General features: G+C 32.9%; 1 protein-coding gene and 1 long non-coding RNA gene across 2 annotated transcripts; both read left to right on the top strand.

Annotated features, from left to right (window-relative positions):
- Positions 1 to 264: 264 nt before the first annotated feature.
- LOC128206925 (uncharacterized) lies at positions 265 to 15,107 on the top strand. Its single transcript, XR_008256619.1, has 7 exons — positions 265 to 455; positions 10,092 to 10,190; positions 10,694 to 11,364; positions 11,643 to 11,789; positions 12,088 to 12,130; positions 12,401 to 12,505; positions 14,100 to 15,107. It is a non-coding gene; the product is annotated as an uncharacterized LOC128206925 (long non-coding RNA).
- Positions 15,108 to 21,170: 6,063 nt separating this feature from the next.
- LOC128206916 (uncharacterized) lies at positions 21,171 to 22,291 on the top strand. The gene has a single exon (XM_052909659.1). The coding sequence runs from the start codon at positions 21,332 to 21,334 to the stop codon at positions 22,001 to 22,003; it is 672 nt and encodes a 223-aa protein (XP_052765619.1). The 5' UTR covers positions 21,171 to 21,331; the 3' UTR covers positions 22,004 to 22,291.
- Positions 22,292 to 22,584: the final 293 nt, after the last annotated feature.

The raw sequence follows: 22,584 nt of genomic DNA, 5'->3' as shown, positions 1-22,584 counted from the left end.
AAACTTTAAGAAAATAAAGCACTTCAAATACTAAAATTTATTTCACTTGAAATATTTTCATCAACATAATTATGTTTTATTAACCTTCTTCTATTCGGCTGGATAAGAATGCTGTAGGAACAGCATATCTTGAATTTATGTCGCATAAGTTCTTCCATAACGCTTCCATTACTTTATTTATATAGACGCTATTCATACATTTTCCGATCGACAAACTTTTCAGGCGTAATAACCTAGATATGCATGCCCATTATAGCTTGTTTTGATAATGGTAAGGCCACTTGCATAAACATTGTACATCAAACCACCCCGATATATATATTCATGGGGGAATTTCAAAGTACATTCATTTGAATGCAATGTATTCTTATATTACTATCGAGGCGTTACAACATTATTGCCATTGTTACAAGCGGTCCGGATCAGCTGGAGTTTATCGAGGATAGAGAATAAAGGTTTGATTAATATTTTTAAAAATAGTATTTATATTTGACTTTATTTACTTTCGTTTGTAAAATCGTATTGGCGATATTCAAATCCACGCGGATACTTATTGACAATTCATCATTATCAAACTTCAGAAATAGATAAATAAAATGTTTATTTCGGAATTGTTTCGGAATTTTCTTGCTTCCGAAAAACGCGTTAATGAATTATGTTTATTTAAGGATTGATTCTTATTTTTTGTGCGTTCATGCAGTATGAACGCTCGGCCGCGATTTTGCATATGCATAAGCCGCGCTAGCGTTTTTTGCAAAATATGCAAAATCGCGGCCGAGCGTTCATACTGCATGAACGCACAAAAAAATAAGAATCAATACTTATATTTACATTATCCCTTCTTATTTTTTTTTATTTTTTTCGACCTAATAGTGATTGAGAATAAGCCTTTAATTACAACAAAGGGGAACAAAACGTAAAGAGCAAATGTAAATGGTAAGAGCACTTGTCGCCCTTGGTGTTTTAGCTGGGCATTCTTTTTATCCTCCGCATAATAAATAGTCCATAAGTAATTTGCAGAAAGAAATAAATAATCAAAGACTATTTTAATCATTTGGTAGTTTCTGTAAAATATGTGGAGGTAATAATGATTTTTGTTGTAATATATTCATTTTAATCAAGAGAACTTTCGATACATTTTAACTCATGTTTTACATATGCATGACCCATGTAGTCATGGTGATTTCATGGATAACTTCCAGTTCAAGGTAATTATAGCGTCATAATTTCATTTGTTTGTTGTCTTATAACATTCGCAAAGATATTGAAGTGTTGTGATGTGCTAGTCTTCTCAAATTGTCAATATTAAGACGTTTGTTCGAACAAATACATTTGTCCTAGAAAGAAATCGTCGAACTTAGAATCATCAGCCATGTTTGTTTTGACAGTTGTTACAGACGAACCGTAGTAAAAACCGTGTAAATTTTAATTTGTCTTTATTATTTGTTCAATGCGTGTTCTCTGGTTATCAAATGCAAAATAAAGCATTTTCCAAATGATATTTCTAGAAAATAATGTCTTTCATTTAAATTCTTCGTAAAACCTCAAAAGAAACATGTAAACAAACCGGCATTCAACAGAACATGTGCCATGCTATATTTAGCAATAAAGTAGATCGTAGTAAGATCACTCAGAGCGTTGCTTTGTTGCCAAACTCCACCTACAAAGGTCATGAAAGGTCGACCGGCTCATCACAGACCTATAGGTCCGTGGATTCATGCAAAATGAACTCAATTTTTATCGTTCAGAAAATCAAGTACGGATGTAATGATTACAGAGTTTCAAAATTGCTTCAAAAATATACATGTAACGTTGTTATGAGCATTTAGATATATCTTGAATAGACTTAAACCCTTATTTATATGTGTAGCAATGCACCAAAGACTTTTAAAAACGATTGATTATCTGGATACAGTATATTCCAAAGACTGGATTTACTTACCGTATGTGCATGTTAACAAAGTTAATTATGTGTCTAGTGCAGACCTGCATGTACACTGATTATCTTAAGTGTTTATTAAGTCTAGTTGTAGTGTCATTCATTGAGGTAAATTGAAACGTGTTGAAAGGGTATTTCATCATTAATCTTATTCCTTTTTAATGATGTTATTTTATGAATGACTCAGCATATCACTCAAATTGAAGTATTGCTCCGTGTTACATGACTATTTGAGAAGAATCAGTACCTACCATTTGACCTTCGAAAGCAGTGTGAATTGTTTGGCAACATTCGATCTGCAGTTTGTTTTTCTTTTGCATATTATTAAGAGCTATTTCTTCTAACGAGAACACGTTTTTAATAAAAGTCAATTTGTTATGCGTTGCAATATTTTCGCAATGTTCATTGTTTTAGCTATGATATATAATATATTGTTCACATTCTATGAACAAATTTTAATCTTTGACTTGATATCTAATAAATGCGTAGGCGTCTCAACGTATGCTAACATTTCTAAACAAAACGTGTGATAAATTCTTCATGTGTGACAAAAAAGCCGGCTGTCGTAAGTTTCGTTATTTATTTGGTCGTTAACGTTGATAGATTAATCACAATCGATTCCAGTCATTATTTGTACATCTTCAGGTTATCTTTTGTGTTTCTCTAGTATGATATGTTCACAATGGTTGTCAAACGTTAGTTTTTCCAATACGTTTCAAAGGGTTCCCTGGGTTCCAAAAAGGTGTCGCCACTTTTCCGCCGGGGGTTAAAGGGGCCGCGAAAGACCCCCTTACGGGTTCAGGGCAACGCACTTGTGGGGGTTCAGAGAGGGCGAAGCCCCCACTGAAGCTCATAGGGTTAAAGCATTTTAAGAGCCTTAGATTGCATTTAATTAACGCATTATCATGCAATCACATAGCCCAATTTATTAGCGAATTGTTATTCTATCGACAAAATATATGGGCAAGTATGTAAATATAAAAAAAAAGAAAATATTGCAAAAGAATGCGACATACATAAATACGTTGACATCTGTTGAATGCCTGCATAGACTAGTGTTATATAATTGAAAAATTCAATTATGAAATTATGAGACAAACTTTAAATAAATGGAAACTCAAGGAAATATTCTTTGTTAAACTAAGGCCTTACTATCCTAATAAAGAATTGTCCACTTTTACACCAGCCAACTTATCGGAAGCCTCTTCAAATAGGATGTAATTTTATCTAATTGTAAGCATACCCAAATGACTTTTGTTAATCTTTTTGACACTTTCTTTACCCCAATAAATGCTGCACTTATAGCAATTACAAAACCGAAAGCAAATCTATTTTAAGCGCGCAAACGCCATTTCGAAATTTGCACATCACGTGACTTTCCGACAACACTTAAATTCTATGATTTGCATTTTTAAAACTAACACGTTAATTACGCAACAATAAAGCTGTTGAGCTAAATTTTTTACTAATAAGAGACATACCAGTTAAAGGATGTCATTGTTAATGACACGTGATATGGCGCGTAGTGGACGTGTTTAAATGGGAGAGAGAAAAATGGGATTTATTTAGTAAAAATTGTTCATCTTTTGATTTAGATAGGTTATAACATTACAATATTTAACCAATTTATTGTAACTTTTTGTTATTTTTTGTATAAATACTTGTGTGTACTACATTGTTTGTAACTATGCATACACGCTGACATTGATAATTATAATTAGCTGTGTTGTTGACGATGTACATTGAACAAGTCGAAATAAACTGTCTGTCTGTCTGTCTGTTAGTCCGTGAAAGCAAAAAAATTCCGCAATAATTAACGAGATGTTGAGGCTGTGACTGCTTGCCCTAATTATCGGATATGTTGTCACACCGGCGGAAGTGCTTGATTGATTAAAGGGACAGACTCGATTACCATGCCGGCCGCATGGGCGCCGCTTACGCCATTTTAATAAAATATTTAAAAAAAAAAGTTGTCGCCATAAATTCGTCTAATTGTCGCCACTTTTGCGATTTTGTCGCAAATGGCGACAATGGCGATCACCAGCGGGAAGCCTTTGAGTTTGTATGGGTTAACCTTGAAGGAATGTTAAACATACTCATCTTATTAATAGAGCTTTCATTGCATTTTTCTCATTGACGTGATTGACTTACCAGTGTCTATTGATAAACACATTGTTAGGATCACTTTCTAAATCCTTCTAAACAAGGTAAAAGACAGTGATGTGAACTTTCCATAACATCATGCGAAAAATGCAGAGGTGACACTTTGTTAATGCATACTAGTTAGACCCGAACAATTAGAAGTGTAAAGGACAACAGAACGACAGCTAAGAGAAGACAACATACGGATTTATCTTATGCCAAACATACAATAAAGACACCGTGACTATCGATTATTACATCAGCATCATTTGATGTTTAAATACAATTAAACAGCGTGTAAAGTCGATACACCATTTGAACGCTTTTGGTGTTTTACTAAGCATTTTCTTTTTTTTTAAAAGCGGCAAGATTGGACAATGGGTCGGAATAATTTGGAAAACTTTGGCAGTCAACGCACTCTACTTGTCAGTTTGAGATACTTCTGTTTGTTGAAGTGTTGTTTATAAATAGGAAACATTGATCACCAACGGTAGACAGAAATAGGCAAATAGACATAAGCACTTTGTGATCTTGTGAGCTAAAGTAAAATATACAATAAAAAGAAAGTACTTATTTGAAAGAAAATGTCCACGCTCTTACCATTTTACTAATCTTAATTCGTGATAGACCAATTTTTATCCTGAAACAAAATAAAATATCGCTTATAAACCATTGCATTTAATTCCTGAAAAGAAATATCGCTTATAAACCATTACATTTTCAGAATTACATACAACGCGATAACGTAGCCATAACATTTAAAAAAAAAGAATAAAATAAATCACACACATTAACAAGGCGCCTCTCGCGCATATACTCAATCCTGTTGACATTATAGGGCCTTTGTGTAACTAAACGCATTCCAGTTTTAATTTATATGTATGCTTATGATACTGTTTAAAGACAATGAGATGTCCTATCAAATTCTATGAGTAAGTGACAAAATTAAAACGTTCTCATATCAATAGAGCAAATTGAACAGTAAAGGAGCGGTACACATATCTTTAACTGAATTTTTGGAGAAAAAAAAAACAATTTCACCCATCCCTTACACATTAAATTTAATACAGAAATGTGTCCTCTTATGTTAAAAGATAAGTGTTCATCTTTCGTTGATACACGTTGGGACATTTGATATTTTGTGCTGTCGTTTAGAGCTGCATCATGTTTTGACGGCGATACACACCAGTGTGATCTAACGTTAATAAAATATTGACATGGGCGTGTTTAATGTTTAACAACATACATTTCTTTTAATTGTTTGGATTGCTTTAAGACATTTGAGTTCCTTACTTTGATGTCAATGATTATATACCTGTGTGGTGTTATTCATATAGACCTTAAGCTGCCAATTGACCCCCCCACCCCAGGGGGAATTTTGAAGGTTATGATTTTCTTAAAGCTTAAATGCCTAGTTTAAGGAATGTTTTGCATGATAATCCCCTGCTGTGCATCTCCTGCTAATTGCACTGATGTCACAGTAGGGGCCAATTTCCTGTGTACTCGTTTATTGGCTCAGTGCCATTTAGGGGCCATTTTTTATAATAAAACATCCAAAACTGCACAGCAGGGTACTCAGATTGAAGATCTGATAAGACAATTATGCAATAAGATTAAGATCAATTCACATAGGTTGTGTTCAAATACACGGTTTGGGGGGCGTCACTTATAGAAGGCTTAAACTAGCCTTTAAGCAAAACGCCACAAAATGAGATATGTTTACGCTCTGAGGGAGGGGGCATAAGTGAGTAACAGACTTTTTAACTATGTTACCTTAAGTTGTTTCTTTTAAGTTTTATTTGTACTATATCTTCCATGTATAATGGTCGTTTATGAGATAAAAGTTGGTAAATCATGGTTCTTTTGTTCGATGAGGTTTTCTAATAATTATTACCACGCGAGTTGGTGTAAATTACGTTACTGTTTAAACGTAACATAAAAAGCAACGTTTTTATAGAAATAATATGTTACACAGAGTACTTATACAAATAAAGTCATGTTATTTTGCTTGATAAAAGAGGTATGCCATATCCTAAATGCGTATTAGACGATTTTAACAATAAATCCCTAAATTTTCTTATGATTGTGAGGATAACGAGTGTGTAATGTACGTTACTTTTTGTTATATTTTGCATAATAACGATTGATGCTGGTAAATTATGAATACCCTTTACACAATTAATCGCTTTAGTTAAACACACATTATATTCTGGTTTTATTTCTAATTTGAACCAGTGATAAAACCTACGTAACCATGATTACGTTACTTAGACAAAATATTTTAATGTTATTGTTTAGTTTCATGCGAAAAATGGGTAAGATCAAATAAAGTTGCAATCAATTAAATGTTAAAACTCAATAGTATAAAACATATGTATTTGTTCAACAGAACTTGTATACATTTTTAATTTATTATATATAATATTTTTAATTCATACTCAATACAGCGTAAAAATTCATTAAAATGCAGTTTACAAACAGTAACATAAAAATCAATTGATAAAAAAGTGAAAAAACTAAATTTTGTAAGATAAATTAGATTTAAAATTGTGCTCATGGAACGGGCTAGGCAACTATGGAATAGGTCATTAAAAATCCAATTGTAAACAAAACTGCCCTATTCCTATGGTCAAGTTACATGGTCCTTAGACACTGCTGATAGAATGGCTTTTAAAACCATGTGAAGATGTTGCACAAACATATGTCGGCAATGCAACACTTCAAATCCTACTATAAGTACCTGATACATTCGGAAAGCGGGTTGATTACCCTGATTTATTCAATTAAGTTGAATGCAAAAAAAGAACTGCGCAAACATTCTTGATATCTGGTCCCGAAACAAGAACTCCTACGGATGGATGGCTTTTATGGGCAACAATGACATACTTGTAACCTAAATGTCATGTTTACTTTTTGACCAAGGGAAAATTGACAACTTTGCAGAAAAGTTTTGAGATCCTGTTATTCTAAGAGAAATATGTTAAAATCTTACATGGCTTGAAGGTGCCAATGTTGAAATATTTTACAAGAAGGCATTGCTTTCATCTTAACAAGAGGCAGGCATTAAAACGTTCATACTGGTGGTTACTTAGGTAACAAGCGGCGATTTTTCTCTGGAAATTAAATTGGTCAAAACAAAAAAAGAAGATATTTCTTCAGTAATATTAATTAGCCATAACTTCACAAGGTTTGATACAACAATGGCGCCGTTTTAAATCATAGAAAATGACTATTACCAATTCCATATGAGTTTACTGTCTAAACGTGGTCACATTCTTGAAGGTACGTCTGGCAATAGTTCCATTAAAATTACTTGCTACAACTTTGAGATGTAAAATGACGTGGTTGGATTAAAGTGCCAAGTAGTATCGAAAACATGTGGACATGTGGTAGGATTGTTTCACAAGAGATTGTAAAAAGATTGTGTACTAGGGAAGAAAATAATTACAGTGAGTCGGAAAAGGGTGCCGAGGAGGTGGAGCTTGATAATATGACTGACATCGTATTTGAAGATTAATCTGATACAGACTAGAACAGGATTTTGCTATGTTAAGAGCATATCGGTTTAAGTGACACTCTTATTCAAAATCAATACACACACATGTATTACAAACATATTTTTTGAGTGAAATATCTTTTACTTTTGAAACTTACGCAATAATGCATTTTTGGAAGTACTATTTACTGATAACAAGATTGTAATAGTGTCGTTAATATCTAATCACGCAGTTTTCTGAGATTGGTGAGTACTAAAGATTAATTGTGATCTTTTTCCGTCTCATAGGGTAGAAATGCCGTGTTGTCTGCGTCTACACTCGGTATAAGTATAAGAACAATTGTTTTCGACGTTTATTTATCCTCATTGGTTTATTCAAACATGTGTATTATGTGTGGTTAATCATATGTTGGAGTAAAAGTACATCTTTAAAAATATAACAAACATTAAATGAAGTTACTTGACTTCACTGATTGTAGAATGTTTTTCAAAATTTAACTATTATGAATGATTTTAAAAACGTGTAGACTTTTTTCATGTAAATTTGGTAAGATGTATGATGTATGTCACGTATATGACACATACTGATAACAAATGTCAAGTTGCTTTAATGTCATGTAAGAGAACTGCATGACATTGTAAAGGAACACACGAGCGTGTACACCAAATTTCTAGAATAAGATTATACAATTATAATTATATATTGTTCCGTTGCATGGTTAAGGATATTCTTGTTAACACTGGTAACGTTAACTACAATTGACAGATGCAATAGTATTCCCATTTAAGAATGTAATTGATATTTCTAGTCCATTGACATAAAATATATAAGAGTGGTATGTTATGACTTATCGAGTCAAAAATGTCAAGTCATGTAATTGATATTTGAGGTAAAGTAGTTTATATGCAGATTATCATTTTTGTGACATATCTTTTATTTAAATTTAATGATGTAATGATCGTTCATTTTGTTTTTGCAATTCAATCTTTTATTACAAATTAGAATTGTGATATGAAAAGTGTGAAGTTAATAAATCTAGTCCTGTTTACTTAAGAAATTGTCTGTAACGTATTTTTTAAAATGTAACGTATTCTACATGCACATTCATCAGAAATGGTGATTGTTTTTCTAAATTATATTTGTAATTTGCTTTTGTGCCATAACAAGGATCACAATAAAGATAGGATTGCAAAATGACGAGAAATGCTCATTGTAGGCATTATTTGTTTAATATGTATAAATAGCCAACTTACGTTTCTGATGATGTAACGTAATATTAATGTGAAATAACTTGATATTATGTCTTTTTCATCAGTACTGTCTGAAGTTTAATGTCTAATTAAAGATTTCTCATCAAATCGAAGCAGTTTATTTTGATACTTGTTTCTCGTCATAGAATATTGCAAGTTTTGAAGTAACCTAAATTACAGTATAGTGAGCCATGAAACATCTTTGTTTTTACGTCATATATTTTTTAATAAAAGCAGTTTTCTACACTTTTTCTTTCATAAAACGACAGTAATTTACAAGTGAAAGCTATGTTCGAAAGTTTAAAATTATTTGCAAACGAACTTTAAAGTGCTGTAGTTTCCAAACGCCCAAACGGCAAAAGCGTAAACATGTCCTAAAATTATGGTCTACAAAATTCCCCCTGGGGCGGAGCAAAACCCTTTTCCGTTTATAGTCTAATACTACTTTAGGACCGAGAATTTAGCATGTTTTTCTATCAGTTTTATGGAACTGTTTAGCAATTTGTTTTTAAACCATTACAAAATACCGAGATTTTCAAAAAGAAGGACATATTGTTTACAGAGCTGAATGCAATCGATTATCTACTTGTTCTTTATTGTTTAGCCCTTACCTGAAAGGATAGTTAAAAACTTCTTTGCGTTTTCCACGTGTATATTTCTGTGTTGTTTTTATCATTGTTCGGAATGCACTCGATTCCTTTTAAACGCCTTGTATGACCTTGATCTTTTAAATTAATAGGATGATTCATGGTGTGGAGCAATCTTCTTGTGAAATTGGAAGTCCCTTAAAGCAGTCGTTAGAGCTAACCAACCATTTGGCAATGCTGAAAGCCCCTGATACATTTACTTAAGACCCTTTGCTTCCTAATTATATAGAGGTCTTCTACTCTACTGGTCACGAAAAAGATTGGGCAGTCGTTAACGCAGCTTGGGCTTGGTCGTTTTTTAGATATTGTTATGAAAACACACTTATCATCATCGGCAAGTGGTTTCAAAATGTTCGTTATATTTTGGAAAAAAACTTACCAATAAATATTGCAAAGGAATCATAAAAATAATATAACGTCCGTTTACAAAAATATTTTTTCTCAAAAAAAAAACAATGGGACGAATTTTACGCAGGAGACATGACGTTACCTTTGAGTTGTAATAGAAAGCCGTCGTCCATTTGCAAAGGTCATGAAACGTTTTTATCATTATGCCCAAATATTTGCAATCCTATAACTAAAAATAAAAACTTATTTCTGCCTATGCACTTTTCAGCATTTGTTTTCATTCGACTTGGATTAAAATAAGAATACCATAGCCTTTCCTGGCGGACAAAGTCTGCGGGTCCTAAGCCCAGTAAAAGGAGTTAATCATGTAAGTATGTGATTGTTTATATAAATATATTTTGAAATAAGTTAGTTCTATTACAAAGTCATATCATAACGGCAACACAAAACATTATTGCAATTGCTATTCCTCTGTTTTCGCCTTTTTATTTGTTATATAATTATTAGTTCATGTTATTAGTTTTGTGATTTTATCAAAATGGAATTTTATTTTTTAATAACTTGCTTAAAATCAAAATGCGACGATTGTGCGTAATTATTTGAAATTAAATTTCCGATTACTTTCTACTTTGTTTTAAAGGCACCATTAATATTTATTTAATCAACATGTGAAGCACTAAATATCTTTATTTTTTAATGGATGTTTTTAAAATAATAAAAAGAGCTACATGTACTATGCATTTGATAAAGTACACAAATGCGTAAGAAGAATATGATACACGCAGAAAATAAATTAAAAATATCACAAAACAATAATGATTGCACAGAAGAAGAATACAAACAAGATTAATTGTACCTTATCAATTTCAGTAGTACTACCTTGGTTCTGCTTTTAACTTTACCGGAAATTTTGTTTGAAACCAAGAAACCATTGCAGTGAAGGGTCTTAAGGCTGTATATGTAAGTACCACGTTGAATTTTGGGGGGTTTCCAAAACTGTGTCCCACTACTAAAAAAGCATAAAAAGTAATATATAACATGAAAAAACTCGTTTAAATATATTTGTAGATTAACAATTATAACATATGTTTTAAAATGTATTTCTTGCTTCTTGCTTCTTCTGTAAATGTTTAATATATTTTATATTGATATTTCTTCTTATTTTATATGCATAATCGAAAACAAATCAGGACCACCTAAAACAGCCAGGCGGAGTGTATACAAACCTTACTCAGAATATAAGGCGTTTTCTGCGCTTCAAATGGAATGCCGCTGATCAATGTGTAACATGTTTAAGGTCATACGTATTTCTAAATTATTGTTTGTATCTAGAATATATTTCATATTATGCCAAAATGGCAATTTAAAAATAAAATATATAACCTATTTTGCTTCTAACGGTTCAAAGTTCTTACCAGTTTAACACCATGTATGTACTGTTCAGCAGTTTGTTTGCATTAGAAGTGGATTAATCTAAGAAGAACACCGCAACTCTGCCAAAAAAAAGAACTGCCGGTCAAAGTGGGGTTACAATTCATCATGTAACTATATGGAATTGAGAACCATTGAGCGTAACAATACACACACAATAATGTAGTAATTTCTTTGAATATTATATCACTGACTTATGCATAACTGTGTTTAGTATTATTATTGTTTAATTTTATTAGCTTAGTTATGTGATTGCGTTACAAAAAATAGATGATATATATATATATATATATATATATATATATATATATATATATATATATATATATATATATATAATAACGCGTACTTGTTTATACGTTAACGTGTATTTACATATGACACACAGAAAACCATGGGAACCTGCTTACAAAAGATGCGTTTTGCTTGCATGGTTGATGGAAAAACATTACGACGTGCATTTGTTGGATTTGTCTGTACAGCAGTACTGTCACTCCTTTTCCTCGTCTCTGTTGTATCATGGATAATCTATAATGTAATAGGCATTTTGCTTATGATCATCCTAAAACATTGGTCTCTATAATGCATTTTCAAGTCACTTTTCCATTTTTATTTCAAAATGTGTCAAAACTTTTATCATTAATTCCTTTCGCTATCTGTTATTAGAAATCTACTATAACCATATTCTTTCTTTAGTCGGTTTGTGTTTAAAAGACGTTTAATAAGTCATGCATTTTGTAACTAAAGCCTTAATGAATCAAATAAAATTTACTAAAACATGTATTGTAAACTTTACATATGTCTAAATGTTTTTGTTTTCTTTTTTTTCTCAGGAAATGACTACGGAATTCGTCGAACACGAACTAAACGATCTGAGTACGTTATACTTTGATAACCTCTTAATCGTTTAGTTTATTATCCAATTAAAATTATTAAAGATAATATTGTTGCAATGTTCTTTTTTAAATATTCTTTGATAACACTTTTTAGAATTAAATTGCTAAAATTTGTTAAAAACTCAGTATATTAAAATGCAAATATTCATAATGTTATGTACCTTTTTAAAAATCAAATACAAATAGATTGGAAAGGTAAACCATTATCAAAAGATCATGTCATGATTCTTGGTCTAATACATTGATATAGGTCTAGGGGATTTGGTTTCCACCGACTGTGTATGGTAGGAATTAAAAACGACTACAGCTAGACTGGTTGGCGTGATAGACACAGTACTAAGTGAAACAGTGCAAGGTAATCTTTTTAAGACAAAGTTTTTGCGTACTGACAGTGTAATAATAAACCTCTTACATCAAAGCACCTCTAACCAAATCGAGCAATATCATACAAGTTGTCGCAGATCCGTGGTATTGTGGTCAAACACTTAGCTGTAAATGAAGGGGTCCTATGTTCAGTCGCTCGCCATACCGCCAAAAAGACCATTTAGAAAAATAACTCATAACTCTTTCGTTTTGATACGAATTTAAACATGGGAAATCCAAGTGTTTTTTTTAAATGCATTAATACTATTTTTCTAAATGGTCTTTTAGCGGTATGGCGAGGGACTAAGCGCTTAAGTCGGACTGCATCACAAGGTTCCTTAAGAGAACACATGCTTGGTAATATATTTTCGATAATACATTAAAAAAGCCATTTCAATGTTTTACATGGAATTCAAGTGCGGTTTACAAACAGTTTTCATGTAAGACGGAAACTAAATAACTGACACTGGACTTCCTCAGAAGTTACTAACCGCAAGCATTTCATTTTGTGAATTTAAGCTTCTCTTCAATAAATAATATATTTAACCAATTTTAACGCGTTTTGTTATGTATGAATAATATATCATCATTATATGTTTAACTTTCCTACCAATCGTCTACACGATCTGATGCTTGGGGTTTGTGCGAAAGTAATCAAAAAACTTAATCTCTTCTATAATGCTTGTTAACAGAATTTACCGATTTAAGTAATTCTAAGGTCATGTTATTACGTTTCTTGTGCTTTTTGCAAATGCTTCGATGTACAATGGCAGTTAATTGATGTCATTATGGCTCCATCTACTCGCTTTGTTGATATGTACGTTTGCGTGTATTGTTGTATGTATATGAATTTTCATTTACTCAACGGAGCTACCACCAATTATGAATAAGAATTTCTGGACCACTGCTATTGGCTGATAATTTCTTTAAGCTGTTTCATATGTTAAAACGCAAACTTTCTAAATTTCTAACCGTCTGCGGCACATTTTACTTGTTCGAATTTTGTTATTAAGAAACCACATTTGCTTGAAGTTCGTACGGTTTGTTTGAAATTGAAACATTTGAAGAATAAATAAGTTATTGAGATGAGAGACTCTGTTTGTTATTGTTCCATGTTGTTGCATTTGAAGCCATGCTGATACATCCTAGGAAAGCCGGATGTTGTTCATATTCAATAATATTGCCAAAACATTCTGACGTTTTCCTTACAATCAACCATGTACTATCATAAACACACATCAGTGTACACCATTAATTTAGCCTTAGAAGATCATTACGACTAATCACTACGCCGCATAACCTAACAAGACTTAAATGTATTCTAACTTGGGTCTACGTCCATCAACAGTCAGGTTGTGTCTTCAGCAAACACACACACACGCACACACACGCACACACACACACACACACACAAACACACGCACGCGCACGCACACACACGTACACGCACACGCACGCACACGCATACGCACACGCACACGTACACACACACACACTGTCCGATGACTTTGTGCTAATGCTTCATGTAACTTTCTTTCAATATGTAATCGACATGCAATTGTTTCGGTTATATCTTTTTCTTAAAGGTCATTCAAAACTTCGTTGGAACACAAACAGCAGCACAATCACTGACGACAACTACATTCATTTCCGTGATGAGGGGGACATCTTCATCAAGAAATCAGGATACTACATATTATCTTCAACACTCAATCTTAACACGACAGGAATGAACAATACAACAACAACATTCAGTCACCACGCAAATCTACAGTCCCACAAATTTGGAACAACTGATGCTCTTATGCAAAAGCAAATGTGTATAAGAGGTTCAGACGATTGTGTTTTTACAAGTTTTTTATCCGCCATTTTTAAGCTATATGAAACTGATAGGATATCTGTGTCCGTTAGCAACCCAAACTATTTAGGTCTTAACCACTCTAGTGACCTTTTTACTGCATACTATAGTTACCATATGACCTAAATTCGATTTCTTGCTTTTGCATCATCAGGGTAAGGAATCACGTGAATTTGAAGGGGTTCTCACATGCGTCACCACAGGTCACAGCCGATGTAAACATCCGATTAAGTGACGTTAACTACTAAATACCTTTTTAAAAGAAAATATATGAAAATATTATTTAGCCTATAAATAGACTATGCCAAAATCTGTTTTAAACGCGTGTGAAATATTTAAGATTTGCTTGTATGTTAATGATGCAATCCTTGACCAAAATACCAGCGATGCGTCGTTCTACAAAGTTCCGACAAGTTGAAATATTAGCGGAGGATGGCATCATCGAAATACAGGGCAAATCTGAATGAGTTTACGTGTGAAGAAGCAGAAAATAGCATAGTTTGTTATAGGTTAGGAAATGTTTTCTTAGTTTTTCTGTAAATCAGAAATCAACATCACTTGCTGGTTTCTTTACATTGGTTGTGATCTGCGGTGACGCATTAGGGAACCCTTTCAGTCACATTTATTTTGAGGTTTATTTATCACTCCTTTAATGGTGTGTTTCATATAATGTTCATATACATATTTGTTTGGGTTTTTTATTCCTAGTATTTTGTCAATAAATTTGACTTTTTGACTCATGTTTGTACAGTTGCTTTTAAACGTACGTTTCTATTTATCTGGTATGCTTGAAATTAGTGAATGATATTTTAGAAAATCTGTGTTTGGTAAATTATACTTAATCTTAGTTCTTCAAATGTATAAAAATGTTTTGTCGTGTTATTAAAAAAGTGGTGTATGTATATGACGCCATGTATATACCATTCTTTGTAAAAGATTAGGCGTTTACATGTGTTGATATATTCATTATACCAAATTATTTGCGTTGGAATATGTTCTATTTCCTTAGTAAAATTTAATCTTGTCCAACTTGTAAGTATATCTTTTAGAAATGTATTCTGTATATCAGATAGGATATAGTTCGGTGAAAAATTTCCCTCAAGTAAAATTTTACCACCAAATTTATTTATTTCCTTTAGATACGGTACGTTCCAACTACCATTGTTGGAATCGTCAAATATTCTTTTAATCCAGCTTGTTTTTATTGTTGATATGAACATATTAAAATCGATCATTTTTAATCCACCATTTTTACAATCCTGTGTTATAATGTTTCTTGCTATCTTTTCTGGCTTTCCATCCTATAAAAAACTGTAAAGGTGTTTTACAATGTCTTTAATAATTTGTTCTGGTGGGTTTTCAAGAACCGTTAATATATTGACAATCTAAAATAGAGTCTTTCTTTTTTAAAGACATCGACAATACCAGAACCATCAGTTATATAATATTACTCACTAAATACGTGGTTATAAATGAAGACGATGTCATGTAGTGCTGATGAATCATCGTCAATATTATATCACTACCTTGTTGTTGATTCCGAAGCTCATACTTAAATGCCAAGAGGCAATATTACCACTGTCACTTTATAAAATGCCTTTTCCAGTACAATTTAACTTAACCTTGAGATGTTGATGGTTTAATTATTAGTTTGACAGTTGACGATGTTTTTAGTTTTTTGCTTCTTAAACATATTGCTACTACCCTATGGGGTTTATACCCACAACAATTATAATGTCTGTAACTTTGTATTGCATTACCTCTATTATGCATTATTATAATGTACTATGTCATAAACGAATGTCATTACACATAGAACATACTGCAATACTAACAAAATGTATGCATAGCACGTGTTAACAATCAACTTAACTATCGATCTAATGAGTTTGCCATTCTATTTATATTTCTTTACAAATGTCATTAGTATCTGTTTTTTACATATTAACCTGTTCTCTGTTATGGCTAGATTGTGTCGTAGGACTAAGACTTTTTTATAAATTGGTTAAATGGAAACACAAATAGTATCATTAAACGTTCGAGGTTTAGGTAACATAGAGAAACGAAAACAAATATTCGAATGGACTATTAATAATAACTATGATATCATATTGTTGCAAGAAGTACATTGTTCCAAATTATCTAATTCAAAATGGAAACATGATTGGAAGGGACCCTGTTTTTTCAGTGGAAATAGTACAAACAGTAAAGGAGTTTCAATTCTTATAAATCCAAAAGCTAACATAGACATACACACATACACAGAAATTATAGAAGGTAGAATCATAGCCTTAGACATAATTTTAAATGAAAAGGAATACACCATAATAAATGTATATGGACCTAATAACGATGACCCGACCCCTTTTGAAAATTTACAAAAAATTCTGCTAGAGAATGATGAAAAAACCTTTATCATTGGTGGATGGTCTCACAGCAGAATTCTATAAGATTTTTTGGAACGATATTCAGAAAGTTTTAATAGACTCTTTAAATTACTCTTTCAGAAATGGTCATTTAACACCACTTCAAAAACAAGGTATAATCTCTCTTATTCCAAAACGAGATAAAGACTTAGAAAACCTTTCAAACTGGAGACCAATCAGCTTATTAAACACTGATTATAAGATAGCAACGAAGGCAATTTCGAACAGAATAAAAAAAGTTTTACCTGAACTTATTGATAACGAACAAACGGGCTTTATCAAAGGCAGATATATTGGTGAAAACGTTCGTCTAATAGTTGAGGTCATGCAATACCTTGAAGAGAATAATATGCCCGGACTCCTGTTTTTCGCCGACTTTCAAAAAGCCTTTGACAGCGTCGACCACTCTTTTATATTAGACAGTTTGAAAACTTTAAATTTTGGCTCGGATATAATACAATGGACAAAACTCTTCTACAACGATATACAAAGCATAATAACGAACAATGGTCATTTGTCTGAAACATTCCAAATTGAAAAAGGGGTAAGACAAGGATGTCCACTCTCATCGATTTTATTTATTATCTGCTTACAAATACTGTCTAGCAATATAAAACAAGATACCAATATTAGGGGAATCAAAGTTATCAATACGGAAATCAAACAATCGCTTTTTGCTGATGATGCAACTTACTTTATTGATGGTTCTGAGAAATCTTTCGAATCCTTGATCAAATCATTAGAGTCCTTTTCTAAATGCTCTGGCCTAAACCTCAACATTAATAAATGTATAATCCTAAGAGTGGGAACGTTAAAGAATACTACAATTAAATTATGTCAATCTAAATCCTTTATATGGACTTCAGAATATGCGACAGCGTTAGGCATCACATTCTACAATAACAAGCAACAAACAATCGACACAAATATCAACAAAAAGCTAAACGAAGTACATAAGACATTAAAACAATGGGAACATCGAAAACTAACTTTGTTGGGTAAAGTAACAGTTGTAAAAACGTATGCGCTACCAAAGATAATATATCCATTTACCGTGCTGGCGAATCCAAGCAAACCCGTTATTGAAAATGTTAAAAGGGCTATCTTCAAATTTATATGGGATGGGAAGCCAGACAAAATAAAAAGACAAATACTGTATCAAAATTACGAATATGGAGGATTAAAACTAACAAACATTGAACATTTTCTTGACTCAATAAAAGCGTTATGGGTTAAACGATACTTGGATGATAATAATAAAAGCCAATGGAAAATCTTCTTTAAAAATAAACTGAAAGCACATGGCAACCAACTAATATTTGAATGTGAAATGGATAAATATTTCATTGATAAAGTGTCAGGACAATGTGCATTTCTGAACAATGTGCTTGAAGCATGGAGCAAAATAAAACAAGTTTACGATCTAAATAAAATAAAAATAGCCAAAACAGTTATATGGAATAACAAAAACGTCCAAAACCTAGGAAACACACTTTTCTACAAACATTGGTATGAAAAGGGTTTAAAACTTTTTGAAAACATTTTCGATTATAGAACCAATAATTTCTATGTTTTTAATGAAATTGAATATCTATACGGCATAGTAAACACCGATTTCATAAGATATCAGACCCTCATTAAATCTATTTCTGCAGAAACGAAACAACAGCTGATAAAAGATGGAATTAACCACATAAACGGCACGTCGCTTCGAGAAAAAATGGTAGAATCTAGGCAAAGAAATAATATCCTGTACTTAATATTGAACAAAGCAACAATTTCATCGCCAGCTTCAGAATTAAAATGGAATGAAGCCCTGGAAGAAAACATTGAGTGGAAAAAATATACTGTAATATATACATATCTACAATAGATACTACGTTACGTAGCTTTTACTACAAATTTCTTTTAAGGACAATACCAACCAACAAACTGCTTTTTAAATTGAAACTTGTCGATTGTAGCTTATGTACATTCTGTAACTCGGGTATTGAATCTATTGAACATTTATACTGGGAATGTTACAAGACACAACAATTATGGAATAAATTAAACAACTTCATAGCTTCAACAACAATTAACATAATTATAGGTAAACGCGAAGCTTTATTGGGAACAGTGACAAAAAACAAATACAACAACATATGCAACTTTCTTATTATTCTTATGAAATTTTATATACATTCAACCAAGTATAATAAAAGAACACTATCCTTTGATGCATACTTGACGTATTTGAGATTAAGGATTAAAATAGAAGAACAAATTGCGTTGAACAATGACAAACTTGAAACCCACAACAAAAAATGGGAAGTACTTAAACATACAATATAATTCAACAATAAAAGACACAATTAGCCATACAAAGAACTCTTAGACTTAAAAAAACAACAACAACATTAATGGAATCTAATACAGGGGACACCGATCGTATAAACATCATACGATCGGGTGTGTATGAAATGTGTATGTGTGCGTGCGTGTGTGCGCGTGTGGGAGCGAGTGTTTTGTGCGTGTGCATGTGTGAGAGCATTATTGTTTCTGAATATATGTATTTCCTATCAACATACATAGATATGTTGTATATGTTGAGAATTTAAAACTGTACTGATATATGTATCTATGTAAAAATAAATGAGAACAAAAAAGAACCGTTAATGGAAACACAACTTTTGGAACTGCAAACGTTTTAATATCCGTTATTTTACCAATCAATGTTAAACCATGTTTTTTCCATCTATTCAATGTTGAATAAAGTTTTTGAATTTTACATTTGTAGTTTAATTCTATGCGTTTGTTTCTATCATTTGCAAATACAATGCCTAACGTTGTCACTTGATCCGATGTCCACTTAAATTGCTTCATTTTGCAAAATATCATATCAGTGAAGCGTAGTGAACCAGCCCTTAATACTATAGACTTAATCATATTCAATTTTAAACCTGAACTATTGCTAAAATCGTTAATTAGCGTCTTTAGCGGGTTATCTGTTCCTAATCCCACTATAGGTGGCGCTGCTGTCGAGTAGGTCCTTTATCCGGGTATCCTCGGATGTTATCAATTCATCCACGCCATTGTTGTTTACCTAAGCGTTTGACAGTTATACATTGAAAGTGATTAATCATGCCTGAAACAACTTGTGTTGTACCATTTTGTTCACGAAAAGGATGTCATAAGTTTCCGAAGGACAAAGCCCGACGAGATGCATGGGTGCACGCAATTAAAAGGGGAAAATCGAAGTTCGAAATGTGGTCACCTACGAAGTACTCGTACATCTGTGAGAACCATTTCACGGGAGATGATTACCACTCTGAGACGTATTCTGGTGAGAATAATGCGTTTGTATATGTTTTAATTCATTATAAATATAAAAGATTTTAATGCAAATACAAAATAGCAGCCCTAATTTGCGCACTGACCATATATACAATATACATGTCAAGGAACTAAATCAGTAAATGTACAGTGCAGTCCGTATGTATATCTTTTACTCTGTTCTTTAAAATGGCTCTCAGTTATTTTCCGCATACCAGAATTTTGTCAGATAATGTAGAGACTCGCAATCCCCGCTCCCTGTTTTCTCATTTTGCCTACCTTTACTTCCTTTTGCTACACCCACCCACATCATACAATGTACCAGTAACCACATCCCCAGGTCAGAACGTTTGGTCCAGCCCATCCTGGGTAAAATCCCTGTCATGTGTTGACAAACTGCTGGTTAAATACCTGCAAAATGCCCCCACGCCCCAGAGACACTCGGCATGCAGGGCCAACTGGGAGGTAAAAAAGCCCATTTCCCCTTTTATCCTCCTGGACTGTGGGTGGGTGGGTGGGGGTGTGGTAAAACAATAAACTTGTGCAAAACCCCCACCCAAACCCCACCTGTGCAAGACTTACTTAGAAACCATAACTATTTTTTTAATCATAAATGGTGGTTATGATTTTGATATTTAATATTTCTATTTCTTTTTTACATTTCAGGGGTCGAACGACATAAAAAGGCTCTCCGATAAACCGCCGTTCCAAGTGTGTTTTCTTGGACATGCCAAGACACATTGCAGAAGAAGAGGGCATGCAAGGACAGATGTCTCTTTCGAGATGCTAGAAAGAGAAAGCTATTCCACGACATTTCGAATATCAGTGAAGAGCCACAGCCAGAGTTTATTGCTCAGAAGTTAGAAATTGTTTCAGATGATTTGGATGTTGGGGCAGTTGAGGAAGTAATTCCAATGGATACTGAAACTGTATCTGAAGTTGAAACTGATGTGCAAGGGATACCTTCATATGTAGATGCTGTGGTTCAGACACCAAAACAACCAGCATTTTCTAGTTATAACTTTGAACATGATTCAACAGTAGTTCATTTTTATACTGGACTTGAAAATTATTTGAAATTTATGTTTGTTTTGAGTACAATTGGACCAGCAGCATATCATCTGAACTATGTATATCGCTCTGTTATAAGTGTGACTGTGCCTGACCAATTTTTAATTGTGTTAATGAAATTAAGGCGTTACACAACAAACTGTCTAGAATGTTCAGTGTTGCTGAAAGTGTAATTTCAAACATATTCATTACATGGGTTCTCTTCATGGAGAAACAGTGGAGGGAACTCAACATCTGGCCGAGCCAAGAACTTGTTAAGCACTTTGCTCCAAGCAGTTTCAAAAGAAACTACCCAAACACAGTTATAGTAGATGGAACAGAAGGTCCAATTAAAAAACCTAAAAACCCAACCGCCCAGCAAGCCACGTGTTCTACATATAAAAACACGAATACTGTGAAAGTGCTGATAGGAACTTCACTAGGGGGTTTGGTTTCATATGTGTCACCTTCATATGGAGGCTCAACAAGTGACAGGCAGATTGTGGAGCATAGCTCATTAGCTGTGATGTGCGATAAAAAAGACAGTATTATGGCCGACAAAGGTTTTAATGTACAGGACATTTTTGCGCCGCATGATGTATTTATTAACATTCCAACATTCTTTAAGAAAAAAAATAGAATGTCCAATGAAACTGTGATAAAGGATCGGAAAATTGCAAGTAAACGGGTGCATATAGAGAGGATTACTGGACTGGCGAAAACATACAAGATACTGACAGAGCCCATGATAGCAACAGAAACCAAACTCTCATCTGAAATAATTTTTGTGTGTTTTATGCTGTGTAATTTTAGAAATGGCATTGTGCCCTCGTATGCCTGAACTTACAAACATATGTTCACCTTTATATTTAAGCAACACTCTTATTCAAAATCAAATCTTACACACGTATAACAAAAAAATGAGTGATTAACTTTAACTTCTTACTATATAATGCATTTATAAAAAGTATTAATAACTGATAGCAAGATCAAAAGATCCTTCAAAAGAACCATAGTTTTCAACATTTATTCAACCTTTTGGGTATATTAATCTTATTTGGGAGTAAGAGTGCTGCTTTAACATTTACTGTTTATGTTGTGTTTTTTTGTAAATAAATATTTAAATATGCTGATGTTTTCTTTAATGTGTTACTTGTGCTAACAAGGTTTTATAAAATAGACACAGTCACATGTCTCTGGTATTAGGTGTACTGAAATTAAATTAAAATTGACATCAATGGCCGTCAGGTGAGAATATCGACTCCGTTGATAATAGTACTGGTTCTCACACGATAAATGGTTCTTAATCACGTGTGTCTTGTGCATGGTATTCATTAAAGCAAACATGAATCCGTTTGTCGCTCCAAAGCTCATCAGAGCCTATGCTTCATACATATTCTTATGTTGAAGCCGAAGTTTTCT

The sequence above is a fragment of the Mya arenaria genome, chromosome 2, assembly GCF_026914265.1.
Source record: "Mya arenaria isolate MELC-2E11 chromosome 2, ASM2691426v1".
NCBI lineage: Eukaryota > Metazoa > Mollusca > Bivalvia > Myida > Myidae > Mya > Mya arenaria.
The sequence above is the reverse complement of the archived record's forward strand: the minus strand, read 5'-3'. Positions and strand labels throughout refer to the sequence as shown.

Excerpts from the sequence above, each read along its gene's own strand:
- LOC128206916 (XM_052909659.1), top strand. The coding sequence starts at position 21,332 with ATGTTCAGTGTTGCTGAAAGTGTAATTTCAAACATATTCATTACATGG.